Source organism: Berkeleyomyces rouxiae (assembly GCF_048999995.1).
Source record: "Berkeleyomyces rouxiae strain 22BRR77 chromosome Unknown BrBRR77_ptg000004l, whole genome shotgun sequence".
Classification (NCBI taxonomy): Eukaryota; Fungi; Ascomycota; class Sordariomycetes; order Microascales; family Ceratocystidaceae; genus Berkeleyomyces; species Berkeleyomyces rouxiae.
In genome coordinates, this window is record NW_027396494.1 from 1,570,194 (window position 1) to 1,586,719 (window position 16,526).

General features: G+C 51.2%; 5 protein-coding genes across 5 annotated transcripts; 1 reads left to right on the top strand and 4 right to left on the bottom strand.

Annotated features, from left to right (window-relative positions):
• Window positions 1–55: 55 nt before the first annotated feature.
• BROUX77_004652 (uncharacterized protein) lies at window positions 56–1,825 on the bottom strand (the record flags this gene model as incomplete). Its single annotated transcript, XM_073749438.1, has 3 exons — window positions 56–1,371; window positions 1,448–1,735; window positions 1,801–1,825. The coding sequence occupies 3 exons, from the start codon at window positions 1,823–1,825 to the stop codon at window positions 56–58; spliced, it is 1,629 nt and encodes a 542-aa protein (XP_073605109.1).
• Window positions 1,826–2,555: 730 nt separating this feature from the next.
• BROUX77_004653 (uncharacterized protein) lies at window positions 2,556–4,747 on the top strand (the record flags this gene model as incomplete). The annotated part of the gene is made up of 2 exons (XM_073749439.1): window positions 2,556–2,848; window positions 2,917–4,747. The coding sequence occupies 2 exons, from the start codon at window positions 2,556–2,558 to the stop codon at window positions 4,745–4,747; spliced, it is 2,124 nt and encodes a 707-aa protein (XP_073605110.1).
• Window positions 4,748–4,905: 158 nt separating this feature from the next.
• BROUX77_004654 (uncharacterized protein) lies at window positions 4,906–7,163 on the bottom strand (the record flags this gene model as incomplete). Its single annotated transcript, XM_073749440.1, has 6 exons — window positions 4,906–5,433; window positions 5,505–6,121; window positions 6,183–6,364; window positions 6,416–6,489; window positions 6,700–6,765; window positions 7,065–7,163. The coding sequence occupies 6 exons, from the start codon at window positions 7,161–7,163 to the stop codon at window positions 4,906–4,908; spliced, it is 1,566 nt and encodes a 521-aa protein (XP_073605111.1).
• A 1,480-nt stretch (window positions 7,164–8,643) lies between these two features.
• On the bottom strand, window positions 8,644–11,057 carry BROUX77_004655 (uncharacterized protein; the record flags this gene model as incomplete). The annotated part of the gene is made up of 3 exons (XM_073749441.1): window positions 8,644–8,671; window positions 8,742–9,370; window positions 9,582–11,057. The coding sequence occupies 3 exons, from the start codon at window positions 11,055–11,057 to the stop codon at window positions 8,644–8,646; spliced, it is 2,133 nt and encodes a 710-aa protein (XP_073605112.1).
• Window positions 11,058–14,089: 3,032 nt separating this feature from the next.
• Window positions 14,090–16,187, bottom strand: BROUX77_004656 (uncharacterized protein; the record flags this gene model as incomplete). Its single annotated transcript, XM_073749442.1, has 2 exons — window positions 14,090–14,238; window positions 14,318–16,187. 2 exons carry the CDS (start codon window positions 16,185–16,187, stop codon window positions 14,090–14,092), a joined length of 2,019 nt encoding a protein of 672 aa, XP_073605113.1.
• Window positions 16,188–16,526: the final 339 nt, after the last annotated feature.

Consider the following 16,526-nt stretch of genomic DNA (forward strand, 5'->3'; position numbering starts at 1 on the left):
GTAAGGGAGATGCATTTTTTACGTTAAACGCCGTACACGCATATGAAATTGTCTCTCAAGAAGACTGCTTCGATGAACTTGTCTGGGAGGGTTCGTGGGAAGCGGGATCCTCCGCTTGTGTAGGGACAATGATGTTCTGAGTAGCGCCCTTTTCAGATGAAATCTCCCCGGTTGATTCCATTTGTGGCACAACTTCGTTGACCTTGCGCCGCTTAGTTTCAGCTTCAGCTTCGTCCTCAGACTGATCGGAATCGTCTAGCTTTCGCTTTTCCTTGCGGCTCTTTGTGCCTGGGATGGTCTCTGGAACCACCTTGGTGCGAGCTTCAGCGCGCTCCACTTTGCTAAGTAGACGCGCATAGTCGAGGCCAATGCTATGTAGTGTTTCGTTGAGGCGTAAGATACGGTCTTCGTGCTCCAGTTCCGTCAGAGCATCGCCGTGCTGGCGGACCAGGCGCTCCTTGACAAGTAGTGACCACAAACGGTAGTGGTGCAGATCGGCAGCTGTCGGCTTTGTTGTAGGGGGCTCAATGGCGGGGCGTACGCTGCGCGGTAGTTGCGCCATGAGCTGGATCTCGACTATGCGCTGAAACTGGCGAGACGGGATCTTCATGTCACGCTGTAGGCTACTGAGGATGTCCATATCCAGCATGAGTGACTTCTCGAAGCTGGGCTTATTGGCCGTGTCGGGTGTCTTGCCCTTCTTGGAAGCTGACTTGGGTGGATTGTAGCTGGTGTTAATCTTGATAGACTTGCACTGTTCAAGCTGGTGCAAGAACACCAAATCAGAGACATCACGAAGATCATCAAAGTCGTTGCTAGGGGACTCAACAATGAGTCGCTTCGTGCTGGCGTCTTTGTAGTAGTGGTTGTAGATGGCGGCATAGAGGAACTGGCCAACGCCTTGGTTCTGGTATGGTGGGAGGACCACAAACTGGGCGATTCTGCGCGTGCAAGGTTCATCGGCATCAGCTTTGGCACCTTGATCTTCTGATTCTGTCCCGGAGCCTGCTGGGAAGGAAGGCTTATAGTCGGGGGAGAAATGGTAAAGCGTGTATACAGTGGCATAGCCTACGAGACTGTGTCTGTCCTTGGTCGAGGCATCTTTGCGATATACGCTGAATATTCTCCAATTGTGGTTTGTCGATAGGTCCGGGCTTTCGGTGATGGTCGAACCGCCGTCAATCAGGAGCGGACTGAGGAAGTCCATGGCGGTGAAGCTCTCGTATACTGCGGGTGTGCTGAGTCGTCCGTGCCAGACCTCGTAGTTTGACGATGGCGCTATTTCCCCTGAGTGGCAGAGTTCGCCGGCAGGCTTTTGCTGTTCAACGGCCTTTGCCTTGTTCAGATAGGTCTCTTCATCGACAAAAGCGTCTATACACATTCGAATAACAGTTAGCAACATTGAACAAGCAGAACTCGAGACTTCCACCTATAGAGTAATGCTCACCTTCATCAATGATCTCCCGCCAAACATCCTCGACATCGTCTGCCTCGACATCGCCTTGTTTCGGGAACTTTTTATCGTACTTGATGGTGATGCGCGTCCGTGGGCAGTGCTCGAGAACCTGTATGTCCGTTTTGAGGCCCTTGTAGCCAAATATTTGCTCCTGTTCACCAAACAGCTGGTGGGTGAAGGTAGGCTTGAAACTGGCTACATGAGAGAGTTCGTGCTTGGAGCCGTTGGCTGAGAGGCGCGTTAAGGTGATAGTAGTGGTCTCTGTAGAATTGGTTGACCCTGGAAAGTAGACAATGCATTAGCATGTGAAGGTGGCTTTGATAGTCGTCGCCGGGGCAGCTTACACTCGTCAGTATCAATGCCAGCCATTGTGTAACTTTTTTTGTGTTTCCCAGTGGGTGTAATGCCTTTGGGGATGCTTGTACGAAGGGTTCAAGGGCTGTGTTTTGGTGTTCTGAACCTTGGTCGCAACGTTCTAATATTCGGCGATGTAGTTCAAGATATTTGCAGAAGCGATCGGGCTGTGCTTTTTTTCCGGGCAACTAGAAGCCTGGATAAATCAGGTTGGAGTTATGAGAAGCACTAGTCACAGTGTAATATTTGTTTTCTGTGTACGTGAGGGCCTGTTCGTCGTCTCCTAGCAGCAAGTCGCGATACTTTTCTTTTTGTCCAAGACGCGTCTCGCCGCGCGACAGCGAGCGCCACATTTTGTAATTGTGGCTGAGACTATGTTGGTATGGCTGACAGCTTCATGACGTATTTACAGGCTGCGCCTTTGAATGCAACCAAACGCTAATGGCAATGCTCCATGAGAATTCTTTTCTTTTCCGATTTTCATCTACGTCAACTCGCCGATCTGCCGACCGAGGCGCCCACTGATAGCTCTCCAAGAAATCTCGCCGCTGTGCGTAGAGCTTTGTTTTTTGCCCGATTCTTTTACCGCTATAAAGTCCGTCTTATCTTGCATCACCGGCTTTGCCTCGGTCGACTGAACCGCCCGCCGGTACCATCATGCCACCCTAGGAAACTATTAATTGATTGCGACCGTACTTCATTTAATTGTGTCTCTTCGTTGGAATCTTCCGCTACGATAGCCGCCATGGTAAACCTGTTCTTGTCTGAGGTCTTGTCGGCCGTCTTATTGGCGCTGATTTCTATAGTGGTGCTTCTGACGCTGCGATATTATCTTCCGCTGCGCCAGACTCCGGGCTTCTATATCGTGCCACTATTTCTAGCGCTTTTTCTACCTGCCGGTATTGTTTTGCTGGTTCCCATCGACCTGTCGTCTAGTTCTGCGGCCGGAGATGTGGCTTCGCGGGGTATCTGGCTTTCACAGCGGCTACTTCTGGTTTGGTGGCGCATTACTTACTGGCTGACTTTTTGCTTAACCTGGTATGTCTGCTCGCTCTTTTTGCTGTCTGGTCCCTATGTTTCTCCCATTCATCCCGCTGACCCTTCAGGCTCATCCTCCCCGTCCTGGGCGAATACGCCGATTCTGGCTTCCGCGAACCCTACGATCGTTTCATGTACTCTCTGCGCCAAAATGCGCAATTCCACGCCATTGTCTTTGGCTCTTCGCTTGTTGGCCTTGTATACTTGATATTTAGCTACGGCTTCACCATGTCTTCTCTCAAGACAACCATCATGGCTCTCTCCTATTGCTGGGGTCTGCTGTTTGCTATCTACCTTATGGGCCATGGCCTGGTCTCGATTCCCCGCAACCTTTTCCGGTGCGCTAATCTCAGCGGTCGCCTTCGTCGCTTGCAAACCCATGCGCCACGTGTTCATGAAAAACTGGACGATGCCCGTCTGGCTCTCGAAGACGTTGAGGTCCTCATTAGCGAACTCTCTCGGCGCAAAGGCAGCAGTGCGCGAGACTTTTCCGAGTGGATCAACGAGCTGGTTGACATGGCGAGCATTGCCGAGAGCGCACTTCTTCGTTCTGGTACTAGGACCAGCCTGGGTTCCGATGCCACTAACCGCCAGCTTCCCACAGTCATTACTGAACAGTACATGGCGGACATTACACGGCAGTTGATGCGCGCTAGGCACGCCCAGACGCGATATTCGAAGGAGTGGCAGCAGCTTGTATCCGAGGCAGGACATTTACAGACTTTGCTCGATTCAAAAGCTTCCAAAAAGCTGGACTTTGGTGCGCCATCGCCTGAAGCTCCTTTATGGGACCGCATCGTGTTTTTGACCCCTTATGCTCGCTACTTTCTTCATGTCCACATCTTCCCGGCCCTGAGCATTATCCTTGGCGCCATTCTTTCTGTGGCTTCCATATGCATCATCTGGTCTGAGCTTGTCAAGGGTCCTTTTCCGAAGCTCTCCCTTGTTCGTCTTTCAGTCGTTCATCACTGGGCGCAGAGCAGCGATCCTGCCAAGGGCCAAGTCGGATTCGGTGGTCAGGCCATAGCTGCTTGCTGGCTGTTGTATATGTGCATTGCCGTGTTTGCGTCCATATCTGAAGTCAAGGTCTGGCGGGGACGTGCTCTTGTTAAACGTAACACGACACATGAGAGCGCATTTTGGTATGCGGGACAAGTTGCGAAGCTTAGCGTACCCCTTTCGTATAACTTCCTGACGTTTGTCTCGCCTGAGTACGAGGATACCGTGTTCCACTCATTCCTCGGCCAATACGTCGACTTTACAGCACTCGGTCGTGGCTTTAATCTGATTTTCCCTGCCCTCGTGCTCCTACCGGTGTTTGCGACGCTCTTTGGCCTCTACGGACGCGTTCGCCGGACCCTTGGCTTTGAATGGAACATGGGCGACTCCGACGACTCTGACGACGAGATGGACGGGAGCAGTCGTGGTTACGGAGGCGGTGCATGGCGTGAAGGCCGGGACCTGATAGAGCGCGATCTAGGGGGCAACTCGCTTGCCGCACGCCACGCCGAAGCGATTGACCGGCTGAACACGCGCCTTGCCAACGGCCCCGTGCACTCGGTGCCAACAGCCCGCGACAGCTCAGGTCGTGGAGCGGCCCGTGCCATAGGTCGCCATGACAGTAGCGCAACCTCTTCAGCACAGCGGGAGAGACAGGCTGCGGCCGAGGAAGCGGCGGCGCACGACGGAAACTTTTTCCAGCTACTTGGGCACCGCATGAAAAACACGATTGACACGATAGATACGCCGCGCTGGCTACAGGATCTAGGAGATAATATGCGGCCGCCGTGGAATGCAGAGGATGGACCGGGCCGCCAGGGAGATGGGTCCGGCATTCTCAGGCTGTTCGGGGGTAGCGGGAGCGGAGGGGACTCTGGAGGCGGCCGCATCCAGATCTAGTACATTTCTGGTTTGTTTTCTTTGTTTGTATTTTGTGTATTAATTCTCATGGCCGTGTATTGTCGCTAGATCAAAGCTATTGTGAAGAAAAAGTCATTAATTCGTGAGCTGCGTGCAATACCCTCCCTCATAACCATAACCCTCGGCTTCGCCGTCCCTCATGTCACTATCTGCCCTACCAACTTCTCCATCCTTGCCTGCAACGATGAAGTTTCGGCGTTCCCTTGCCGTTCTACATCAACCGGTCTTTCTCCCTGCCGCCACGTGGGCACGCTTGGCAACGTGGTCTGCTGGTGCTTGATTGTTTTGATGCGCATCTGCTCCATGATTGTGTGTTCCATGCGGTCCCATTCGTCGTTGACCTGCTCCTCCTGGATCTTGTGCTCTTTCTTGCGCCGTGCCTCAAGCACGAACCACGCAGTGACAACAAAAATGGTGATGGGGATGGTGAGAGCAAAGTACATCCACACGTCCTTGGACACCTTGGGCACGCCGCTGTCCTGGAAGTTGAAGAAAGTCATGCTAAAGACTGACGCAAGATACGTGCCAGGCAGGAAAATAGCACCGAGGATGGAGAGCGTCTTCATCGTTGTGCCATCGCGTTTGGAGGCGTTGGCGATAATCTTCTGCTCGCGGGCCATGACGAGGTTGAGTTTGCTTTCGCGCTGGGCAATAATGTTGTACAGCTACAGAGGCGTGATGGTTAGATATCGCTAAGAGTGTCGGGGCAATACTTGCTTCAAGGCAGTGGACTCACCGACTCCCGCTGCACACGTAGCCGCTCAAGAGATGTAGCAGCATAGCTCTCAATGCCTCGTAACTTGACAGCATGGAAGTTGACTTTGGACACCATGCTCTCCTGCAGATCCGCGATGTCTTCGTTGTTTCGCACGCTCGGTTCTACCACCGACCACCATCTCTTGAGCCCACTGCTAACCTCGGCCAGCATGCTGAGATATGCGCGAGGCCGCTTCCATAAGACCTTGCATACGCACTCGTATAGGTCGCGGTTGATCTGCTCAAGAATCAGGAACCGGCCGTCTTTGACATGGTCGGCCTTGATATCAGCGTCCTCGCGCCCGGCAATCGCATTTTCCAGCTGACGCAGCAGCTCGCGGGCCTGGCGCTGGCGGTCGTCGTTTTCAGACGACAGCTCGTTCAGCGAGAGGATTAGCATGGGCAGCACAAAAGGATGTGCCAGCGACGGAGCCGTCGACTCGGCCATCAGCAGCTTCATGATCTGTTCCGGCTTGGCGGACGGCGTGGTCTTGAGGTAGCCGGACGTGATGCGCGTCGAAAAGTTGTACGACAGCATGAGTTCCCAGCCGCGCGTCTTGCCCTTTTTCAGGACGTCGGATTTCCGGCACATGATTTCTGCGCGCAGATGATGGTTAGCTTGGAGTGCGGAGCGGAGCAGCGTTGGCCGGAAACATACGGAAGCAGCGATTGGCCCCCCGGCCTTCCATGCCGGTCCAGAAGAAGGGGCCAACAGTGCAAGTGCCCTCCAAGGCGCGCAGGGGTAGCCTGAAGGCTTCCATCATGTTCTTGTACTCTGCGCGCTTGAGCGATATGTGATGGGACTTGAAGGTATTTGCATTACTGCAGTTGTTTTGCATTCTGTGGCATGGGTCAGCACAGGGTTGCAGGAAAGGAGAACAGACAACTCACACGAGCCGCAAGCCACTGAATGGCTTCTCGCCTTTGTGCTCCCGTGGCAGGCTGTCCTGGGGATCAAAGGCGCCCTAGCTGGCAGGTTAGCATGTATTAGACACTGGTCTTGGTCTGAGAGTGAGACCTTGGTGTAGCAAGCCTGTGCCCGGAAAAGTTGGTCTGGGCAAGCTAACTTGGTCGACGCCAGGCTCGCCGCTGCGCCTGTGCCATGCGGCCAGGGACACGAAAAGGACCCTGACGTCAGAGGTGGGTGGTACGGTGGATGGGCAATCCAGACTTACCTCGCGCCATAAGAAGCTGTGCAGGTCTTCCTGTGACAGCGGATGTGTTTGTCTGGTCGAGCCCGTCTAAAAGCATCAGTCGTGTTAGTCTCTTTCTTGGGCAGTTTCGGACAAGGACGACCCTCTGGGCTTCTGTGCCTCTCTGTCTGGCCTGGCTTTTGTCTCGTCACGCCCTGTGCGCCCACACCAACTCACACAAGGAGACGCCCAGATGTCCTGCCCTCCTCCAATTAACACGGCCAGCAGACTATTAAAGCCCTGCTTGCACGTGTGTTCATGTGGTATCGTTCTCCGTTGACCTTCGAGGAGTTCTAGACCTAGCAACAGAATGACAGACATGCCAGAGAGTCAGTCCCAGCGCACACTGAGAGACTTGCCTTGTAGTTGAGGATTTCGAGGTACTGCGTCTTTTCATCCACCTCGACGCATTCTTCCAGAAGATGGTCAAACAGGATGCGGTCCATGGCTAGCAAAAACAAAAAGAGGCGCTTCCAATAAAGAAAAAAGAAAGAAAAAAAGAACGCCAATAATCCGCCAGCTCAAGATCAAGCAAGACACCGACAGGCAGTGGGCAGGCCGGTATCAACACGAAGAGCACGCCAATGTCAAGCCGCGTGTGTCTGGACTGAACATTCACCCGTACTTGTACTTAGATACAGGCCTCAGTGGTGTGCCTTCTTTCTGGTGCACATACACCACAGCGTATTACGACGTCTCTCCTATTCATTGGCCGCCTTTTCCACAGCATCCCTTGCCTTGCTCTGTTCGCCTCCGCCTCTTCTTCCACTAACTATTCAAGCCCGCTGCAACTCTGTGCGTCTTTTTTTTTCTCTTGTCAAAAGGCTGGTACTGAAACAAATAAAGAAAAGCCAAGCAAAAAAACAGACAGGCCCTTCAATAAGGATCGGTAAAGAACAACGGACGTCTGAGCGACCGACTTGCCTCTCCAATGGCAACATGGGCGGCCCTGGGTTCCTTGTTGATCCTTTTTTCCCTTTCTTTCTCTTGCTGTTGGGCTCTTTGGCTTGCTCCCCCTTCAAGCCCTTAGGTACTTTGTCCAGAAAGACAGACCTCCCTTCGTGTTGAACATGTAACACCCGTCTGCTGCGCTTTCTTTTTCACACTTCAGCAGCATGGAGCCGTCAGATCTGCTCAAAGACGCCTACCCACATCCACAAGTCCACCATCAAACGCTCGGTCCCAGCCCGCGTCTCGTCTTCCCCTTCTAGTCAGGGCAACGTGTCGTGATACAGACACATACAACATATACAAGTGTATGTGTATAGTTGTTCAAGCCCCACGCCCCCCCTCATTTTACTGTTCATCCATGGCCTTTTGATTCATGTAACTATCACAACCCCTCATTCTGTATCCTTTGTTTAGGTTGGTCTACTGAACTGGGAAAAAGAGCTTCGACCATCATAGCCCGAAAGTGGTGCTAAGATGCTTGACATGTAGCACAAATTCTACCGCAGTGATTCACATACGACAAGGTACTTGTATAGTGACCTGCACCAGTGCTTTTATAGACACACAAAATACACGGAAGAACAACAACAATCAGAGCCCCAAAGCATCTCACGGGATCGACTTTTTCTTCTTCTTCCTCCAATTAACTAACTACCTCATCTCCGAACCAGGTTTCTCCTCGGACATTCGTTCCTCGCCCCAGCCTCCTACTTGATCTAAACCCTGTATTAGGGTCTACAACATACAAGGATATTTATTCTGCTGTTACTGCGTCAAGAAACGTTCGTGTAGTGAGTTACATATTAATACTACTGCGTTTGTATAGAAAGCTTTTAAGTCCACGAAAAAAGGAAAAAAAACTGTGTCGACAAGCCTACAGCTAAATGATCTAGAAAGGAACGAGATACACGTGAATATCCAAAAGCCCAAGAAAGCGAAGGCTCAACTTGAGCTCCAAGAGTCGCCTACTGCAGTCTAAAAGTCAGGGAACATGTGCCCGTACCTAAAACTCGCGTGTTAGTAAAAATCGCCCATAGGTGATCAAAAAACAACAGAAAACAAAAAGGACTTACTCGTCGAGTCCATCGGAGCCGTAGCGCTCCTGCTCCTCAGGATACCGGTCAAACTGGCTCGCGTCACCTGCACCTGCTTTGACGGGAGGGATGTATGGCGCATCGATATCTTTGCGCGCCAGTCTGTCCCATGTAACCTCGGCAAACCACCGATGGTCCTTGACTTCTTGAGACCCGCCGTACAAGTTGCCCAGGCGCTTAGTTAGATTGGCCGTGATCAGTCGCTCAAGCAAGTCCCGTGCGTCAGAGTTGACGTACACCGGGTAGTTGACGGTGCCGCGAAGAATGTTTTCGTAAATCTTCATTGGCGATCCGCTGTCCCAGAAGGGTGTGTAACCACACAACATCTCGTAGATAAGGATGCCCAAAGACCACCAGTCCACTGACTTGTTGTAGCCTTTGCTGGAAACCACTTCTGGCGCTAGATAGTCAGGAGTTCCACATAGCGTCCACGTCTTGTCAGGAACACGCTTGGCAAACCCAAAATCCGTAATCTTGAGGTGGCCGTGGCGATCCAAAAGCAAGTTCTCTGGTTTTAAGTCGCGGTAGATTATGTTGCGGGAATGCAGATACTCCAAGGCGAGCACAACCTCTGCTGCATAAAACTTGGCGACCGGATTGGGGAAGCGCTGCGTGAAGAAGAAAAGTTAGTGGGGGGGTTTTTTCGTATAAGAACAGGTGGATTGCATTCAAAGGAAACAAACACGTTAAAGGGAGAAGAGGGTGGAGGGGGAAGGAGAGTTGATGTCTGTTCAAGGGAGAGACATCAGACGAAAACAAGAAACAAGGCAACAGGCACGAGGGAACCGGGGGAAACGATTGAACCAGAGCTAGACGTACTCCTGACTTGCGAAGCAATGAAAACAATTCACCGCCCTCGACAAAATCCATTACCATGTACAGGTTCTTAGGGTCTTGAAAGGTACCCCATAGGGTAATCAGAAACGGATGCTTGACTTCGCCGAGCATCCTTCTTTCGTCGTTGGTATGCTCAACCTGCTTCATGCGCACGACCTGTGCCTTTTTCAGCACCTTGATAGCATAGAATCGCGTGTTGTGCTTGGACTGCACCAAGTGCACACGACCAAAACTGCCAGTTCCCAGAGTGCGCTGGATCTCAAAGTCTTGCAGAGTATATTTCCCTTTAGTGACACGCGCTTCACTACTGACTGCGGGCTGCTGCTGCTGCGGGGCTTGGGCCTGTGTCTGCTGCATCTGTTGTATGGGCTGATGGTGCTGATGGTGCTGCTGCTGAGGTTGCTGTTGTTGATGGACCGCCTGGGGCTGCTGCTGGGGCTGGACCTGATTTTGATGTTGATGCGCCGGCATCTGACCACCTGCCATTTGAGCAATGGCATGCGCAGAGGATTGCTGCTGCTGTGGCTGCTGCATCGGCATCGGCTGGACCATCTGAGCTGCTTGTTGCTGGTGGTGTTGCATCGGTTGAGGCTGAGATTGAGCGTGGGGTTGCTGAGACTGGGGAGCGTTAGATTGGATGATGAGTGTGTCTTCGACTGTGTCGTTGGTTCCTGTTTGGTGCGAATTTTGAGCAAGTTGGTGCTGGTGTTGTTGAGACTGCTGGGAGTGGTCCCCGTATGTCGACTGGGGGTGCGCCTGCTGAGAATACTGCTGGTGATGTGCTTGTTGTTGCTGTTGCTGTTGCAAGGCCGTGTTGTCATTTGTGGGATTTATTAAATTGCTGATGCTTATGCTCGGTAGTCCATTCGACTCTCCGCCTTGTCCAGACCTAGCCATTGGAACCTGCATGTTTTGTTGGGGTACAGTACCACCGTTGGTGTTCGGATGCGAAGTTGGAAATGACTGGGTAGGAGTTGTGTCGTTCGAGTCAGAGCCACCACCCGGAATCACGTTGGTGTTGACAGCACCAGGATTGGCGTTTTCAGCAGCTGTCAAGGGCTGGGTTGGCGTGAGTGGGATATCAGGCTTGGAGTGGGCAATCGACTGGATAGCGGTGGTGCTGCTGTTTGTGTGTGCAGTTGCAGGTGCAGATGCAGTTCCAGCAAAGGTTGCGGAACTTGGGAGACCAGGCGACACCAAAGGCGAGACTGTAGAGGTTGTCGCGGGGGCAGGTCCAGTAGGCGGATTCGAGTTGGAATTTGAGGTCACGTTGGAGTGGGAGTGTGAATGGTGTGACGATGGTAGATGCGACGACAAGATATTGGCAATGGATTGGCTGCCAAAACGCTTAGAGGTAGTGCCGTTCGCAGACACTGGACTGTTGGGTTGACTACCACTGGTCGAATCAGATTGACCGTCCCGTGTCCGCTTCTTCTTCAGAAAACCAAGAGAGGGCATCGGAGGGAGTTAAATTGAGGACGGAATAATATACGGCAGCTATGAAATAAGACTCGAAGACACAAAGAAAAAAAAAAGTACCGGAGGCCAAGATCAAGATAAAGAATGAGCAAGAAATAGTAGAGGACCGAGAGAGGGGTTCTTAGCGTGGTCTCTTCAGGGATGCGCCTATGAAAGATAAAGATATCTTGTTGTGGCGTAGAGGAGTCGGATCAAGAAGTGATGGTGCTACAGGTATAGTTCATGTACATACACATATGTAGCTAGAAAAAGAGTAGCTGGAGCGTTACACTTCTGCTGGCGATAGGGAGGGTATTATGAAGACGACAAACCAGACGCAAAGGGAAAAGGGAAGAGGAATAAACGTGAGACTTTTGAACAAGACAGAAAAAAATAAAACAAAAAAGGCCGCCCAAAGAGTTTGATGACAGGTAACAGCAGGCCAGGTTTATTGTACAAGCACAGTGAGCCAAAGCACTGCACTGGCTGAGCAAACCCTGAATGCAAGTGATCCAAGCAAGGTTGGCAAAGCAAAACGAAAGCAAAAGGCGTCTCGGTTGGCCTGAGCTGAGATCCTGGATCCTTCAAAGCACGCGATCCACTGCAGGGGCTGCTGTTCAGTGGTCTTTTTTTAGGCGATGGAGGGAAAAATGGGTAGCTGTGATAATGGCGGTGGAGGTTGCGAGGTGGAAATCCAGTTAAAGCTGAAGGGGAGAAGAGGACGAGGAACCGGGGGGGGGGGGGGGGGGGGAGCTAAAAGGAGGTATGAAAGCTATGGCTTAGCCTTGGCCTAATAGGAGCGGACACAAGAAGCAACAAAAGCCACAAACACATGAACGGCCACCAGCATAAGCTTCGGGCGAGATTGGAGTCTGGAGCCTGAAGTCTGGAGTCAAGCGCAAGCCAGACGCGAGGAAGGCCGAGGTAAGGCTAGCTAAAGAGCTAATTCGGGCACTGTCAGAAGAGCCAGTTCATTCCAGAGTGACTTGGCATCTCGGAGGCCGGATCTATACCTTGTATCTGGAGCAGTGAGATCTTCAACTCTTACAAATAGTATGGACCATGAGATGCTTCCAAAGTAGCTGTCGCCAGTAGTAACAACAGGATAGAATACCCGGATAGTATTTTGCTTGTCCATACATAGTTTTCGAGGCACTCTACTTTGTAGAAATTCCTCCCTATCCTGCATGGCAATACGAAGTCAAAACTACGCATGTGCGGAAGGCAAAAAAAAAAAGCCTGCTATAAGGCTTTGTCCGCATTTAGTTACGTGGTCGCTTCTCACAGAGTAAGCAAAAGCGGGATGAATTCATCCAGCCAACCAAGACAGATGGACCCAAACAGAGACGAACGTCGCATCTGAAGCAGAGTCCAAGCTTGCAAATGCAGGAGGTTGAAACCTGGGACAGGAAGGCTAGAAGCTTTGATCAGAGGGCTAGGGGGCAGGACGGGGCAGTGGTGATCTGCTGCTGCGGGCTGCATATTGCCCCAGTTCCTAATTACTGGTCTTGTTCCTGGCAGGCTCAGTCATGAATGAGGATGCACATGGCGGCGAGAACCAGTCAGGAAAAGCGCACCCGCCCAGAGGCGCAAGGCAAGCCAGCAGGGCCCGTAGGGAGACAGTGTTCAAGTGATGAAGGATGGGGCAGCAAATGGCACAACGGCACCGGAGAGGTACAAGTACAGATACAAGCGTGCATATGGATGCACATATATCTGGGTTTTCGCTCGGCAGGATGCTCTGAAGGGCAGGACTTCTCCCGGATGAGGACGGAGACAGCTTTCTGACGCAGTCCAAGCGGGAGGCCAGCGGAGGGCTGATCCAGGCGTTGGAGACTAGCCTGGCAGGTGGATTGTTCGTCTCACTTGGAGATGATGTTAGGGAGCCTGATCGACCGGATTAGCGACTGCACGCAAGCAAAGTGATTGAGACCGACTCTGCACAGCTTGATGGGAAGCAGAGGTACAGGTACTGCTTGTACAAGTACCTGAGCCCGGAGAAAGAGACCGTGTCTCACGTGGTTGTGTGAGGCTCAAGTCTCAAATGCGGGAGAAGTGAAGGCATTCAAGGATGCACGCAAGTATATATATGCATTTGTACATACAAGTATGGTGCCGTTCCGGCCAAATACTCTGGTCTATAACTCATGATGATGGCTGGCTGAGTGTGCTTGTTGATGGTGGCGATAGTGGTGGTGATATGTTTAAGGTGAGGGAAAAGTTTTCCTTCAGAAACTTGCCTTCAGTTCCAAAAGAAAAAAAGCTACAGCTGCAAGACACGTAATCTAATCATTTAACTATACGAAGTGGTTTTCTCAATCGGCAAGCGCGAACTGTGATCTGATGGTTTCAGGGAACAGAACCTGCCTCATGGGAAAAGTGCAGGTAGGTGCTTGCCTAGGCTAGGTCTCGAATTGTCCATAAATCCTTACGTAAGCCTTCCGGTGCAGCTCCATTGACACCCTACCATGTGAGTCTTACTGTTTGCGGCAGGAAATGGCGAGTACCATAACCAGCTGACAGCAGCTGTGCATATAAAAGCAGACAGCTGGCACTGTCAGACCTCAACCTCTACGCCCTGGTTTGTTACTACATTTTCAAGAAATGCCAATTGTCTAAACATGAAAGCTCGACGAATAATATCTTCAAATATACATTGTCTGCATACATAGTTAGTTTCAAGCCTAAACTACGCGGTAATCTGGTCCCACACATTCGCCCTCTCTAAAAACTATTGCTTAGGAACTGTTTCTCCCTGCAAAACATAGATCCATGTGGCTGTGAGACCCAGTATCCGCGGACATAAATACCGAGGAAGGGAGAACAAGAGACATGTAACTATGTTTTGAAGAAAACACAAGCAGAGTATATTTGGCAAAAGTCAAAGTAAAAATAAGCTTCAAGATCAAGCAGAAAACAGGAACAAGCAAAGTCTACAAACAAATCAAGATCGCAGGCGTCAACAGGCCGCCAAAAACATAGTTAATGCTGAACATCAGCACTAACAAACTCTCTCCCTTTGCTCCTCTCTACTAGATACCACCAAACTCAGGCTCAGCTTTTATCAACCGCCGACTGAAACGGACCGGTGCTTGTAGGGCTGCTTTCCCCTTCGTTCTCCGGCGTTTAACAGCAGGTGAAGGTAGTAATTCCCCATCAATATCAGGACGGGCCCGCTTGCCTAGAGAATTCCCAGACGTTTTGTCAGAACATAAGCATATTTTTAACCCTGACTAGGAAGTCAATAAAAAAGAACTTACCTGTTTTGCGCAGACCTTTCTTCGGTGATTTGACTGTGGTACGCAATGGTCCAGGGCCCTCATCAAGGTTGCTCGTGCCAGCATCCTTCTCAACCTCCGTATCGGTGTTGGTGATGATGGACTCGGATTTAGGCTGTGTCTGGCGGTTATTCCTGTTTCTGTTTGTGTACGAAGCATAGGCTGCCAAAAAGTCCATCTCTTCAATCCTATCCTTTGCGGCGATATGGAGGGGGCTAATAAAGGATTCTGGCTGGACAATCTCGTCAGCTTCCTCATCCTCGTAATCACTCTCATCAATCACCCGTCTTGAACGGCTTGGGGGCGGAGGAGAGCGTAGCCGGTTTCGGGAACGGCCGTCATTTCGGGGTGGCAAGCTTGCCCCCTGGTCAAACTCGACACGTCCTTGACGCGCGTTGTTGTGGGTTGTATTGTTGATGTCCTGGCCAGAATTGTTAGTGTTTCCTTCAAGATTTTCGTCGTCGGTATCGTCCTCATAATAAAGGTCCTTCCGCACAACCAGGTTCATGGTGATCTCGCTATCAGCAGGCGATACTGGCGTCGATCCCCCGGACCATGTGTATCCTGGGTATGGCTCAATCATCGGGTTGTTCACAGTTGGATGGTGTGTCTTGGGACTAACAAGATGGTCGAGGTAGTTTCGCGAACTCAGCGGTTGATCAAAAGTGAAGAGTTCCATCTCGTCCAGTGTTCGAGCTCGCTCGACTGCCTTCTTCATGAGTGCCTCTCTTTTGCCAGATTCGATAAGACCACAGGCACTTAGCAAGCTCACCTCACACAAGTCCCATGCCAGTGTCATATCGTTTAGCCGCTCCATCTCCAGGTCCTCGTTGATATTCAAGCCTGGCTCGCCAGGCCATGTCCAGCCGATCAGCTTTTTTTCGCTCCATTCTTCTTCCCAGTCACCGTAGTCTTTCATCCAATCGCGAATCTCATCGTCGTCGATAACCAGGACTCGACGCAAGTTTGGCTGTTGCTGAAGAATACGTTGCTTGATCCGAACTTCTTCAGATATCCGATCCATGTTGAAATGCATCCAGGGCCGCGAAATGAGGTATTCCATACGTTCCCCTAGGCTAGAGTGCTTGGTGGTGTGTTCCTTGAGTTCGTAAAAGATCGGTTCACCCCGTCTCTGTTCCAGTCGCAGGTTAATCATGGCAGCGATAGCATCTCTATCGAAGTAGTCTTCCATATCATTAGGCTGCGACCCACCTCCAGTTTGGGTACCTCGTAGACGAGCATGCTTGTCCCAGGGCCAAAACCAAAATGTAGGATCATTTGCATAACTGCGTTCAGGGCCGCCGGGGCAGCCCCAGGTCGGGTCCCACAATCCCAGACTCTCCCAGCGAGTTCGAATGAAATGACGAATGACAATGTCCAAGCCGATGCTGCCCATTCTTGTGCCTAGGAAAGTTCCCTTAGTTCTGTGTGTTGCTTCATCACTGTGAAGCCAGTGAGAGATTCGGGCTCTTTCGTATTTTGCCTCCTCGTAATATCGGAGACCGGGGCTGTATCTGATTCTGTCACTCACCGAAACCCATTCATCAAGGGTTAGGGGAGCATCGATAACTTCTTTGTATGCTTCTTTGGCTTTGGCAAGTGTGTTGATGCCGGTGAGCGGAGGGAAAGCATTCTGATCTGGAGTGCCCAGAGTGTTGTAGGTGGGAATGTACCTGGCCCGGTCGAGATTGCGGAGCCCGGGATTTTGTTGGATTTCAATCAGAGATCTGTCAACGTCAATCAAACCCGCTTGAAAACGCCCGCTCGTATGCCAGGGATCAAATGTGGCCGATACGTAGCTATCGGTGGAACCAACGCTTCCGCTAACATCCGGCTGATTCTCGGAAGCCATGATGATTCGAAGTGAGGGTTGAGATGCAGGGTCAAGAGAAAATATGAAGGCGAAGAATGCTATGCTAACTGTACCAGACAGAAAAACAAGCAAAAGACTGAAGGAGTTATCGTGATAAAACAAGGCTGGCGTGAAAACAATGGTATACCGAATACAACAAAAAAGATGGCAACTCGGATGAGAAGCCACCGATATTATATACCGCCATGAACAAAGAAGTCCACTTACATAGTTCCAAGTCTACGATGGTTCTCGATAAATTAAAGAAAGCAAGCAATGTAGCCCTTCAACCGTCTTCTACATGATGACTTCTTGTAAGTTTTCAGCGCCAATGAAAAA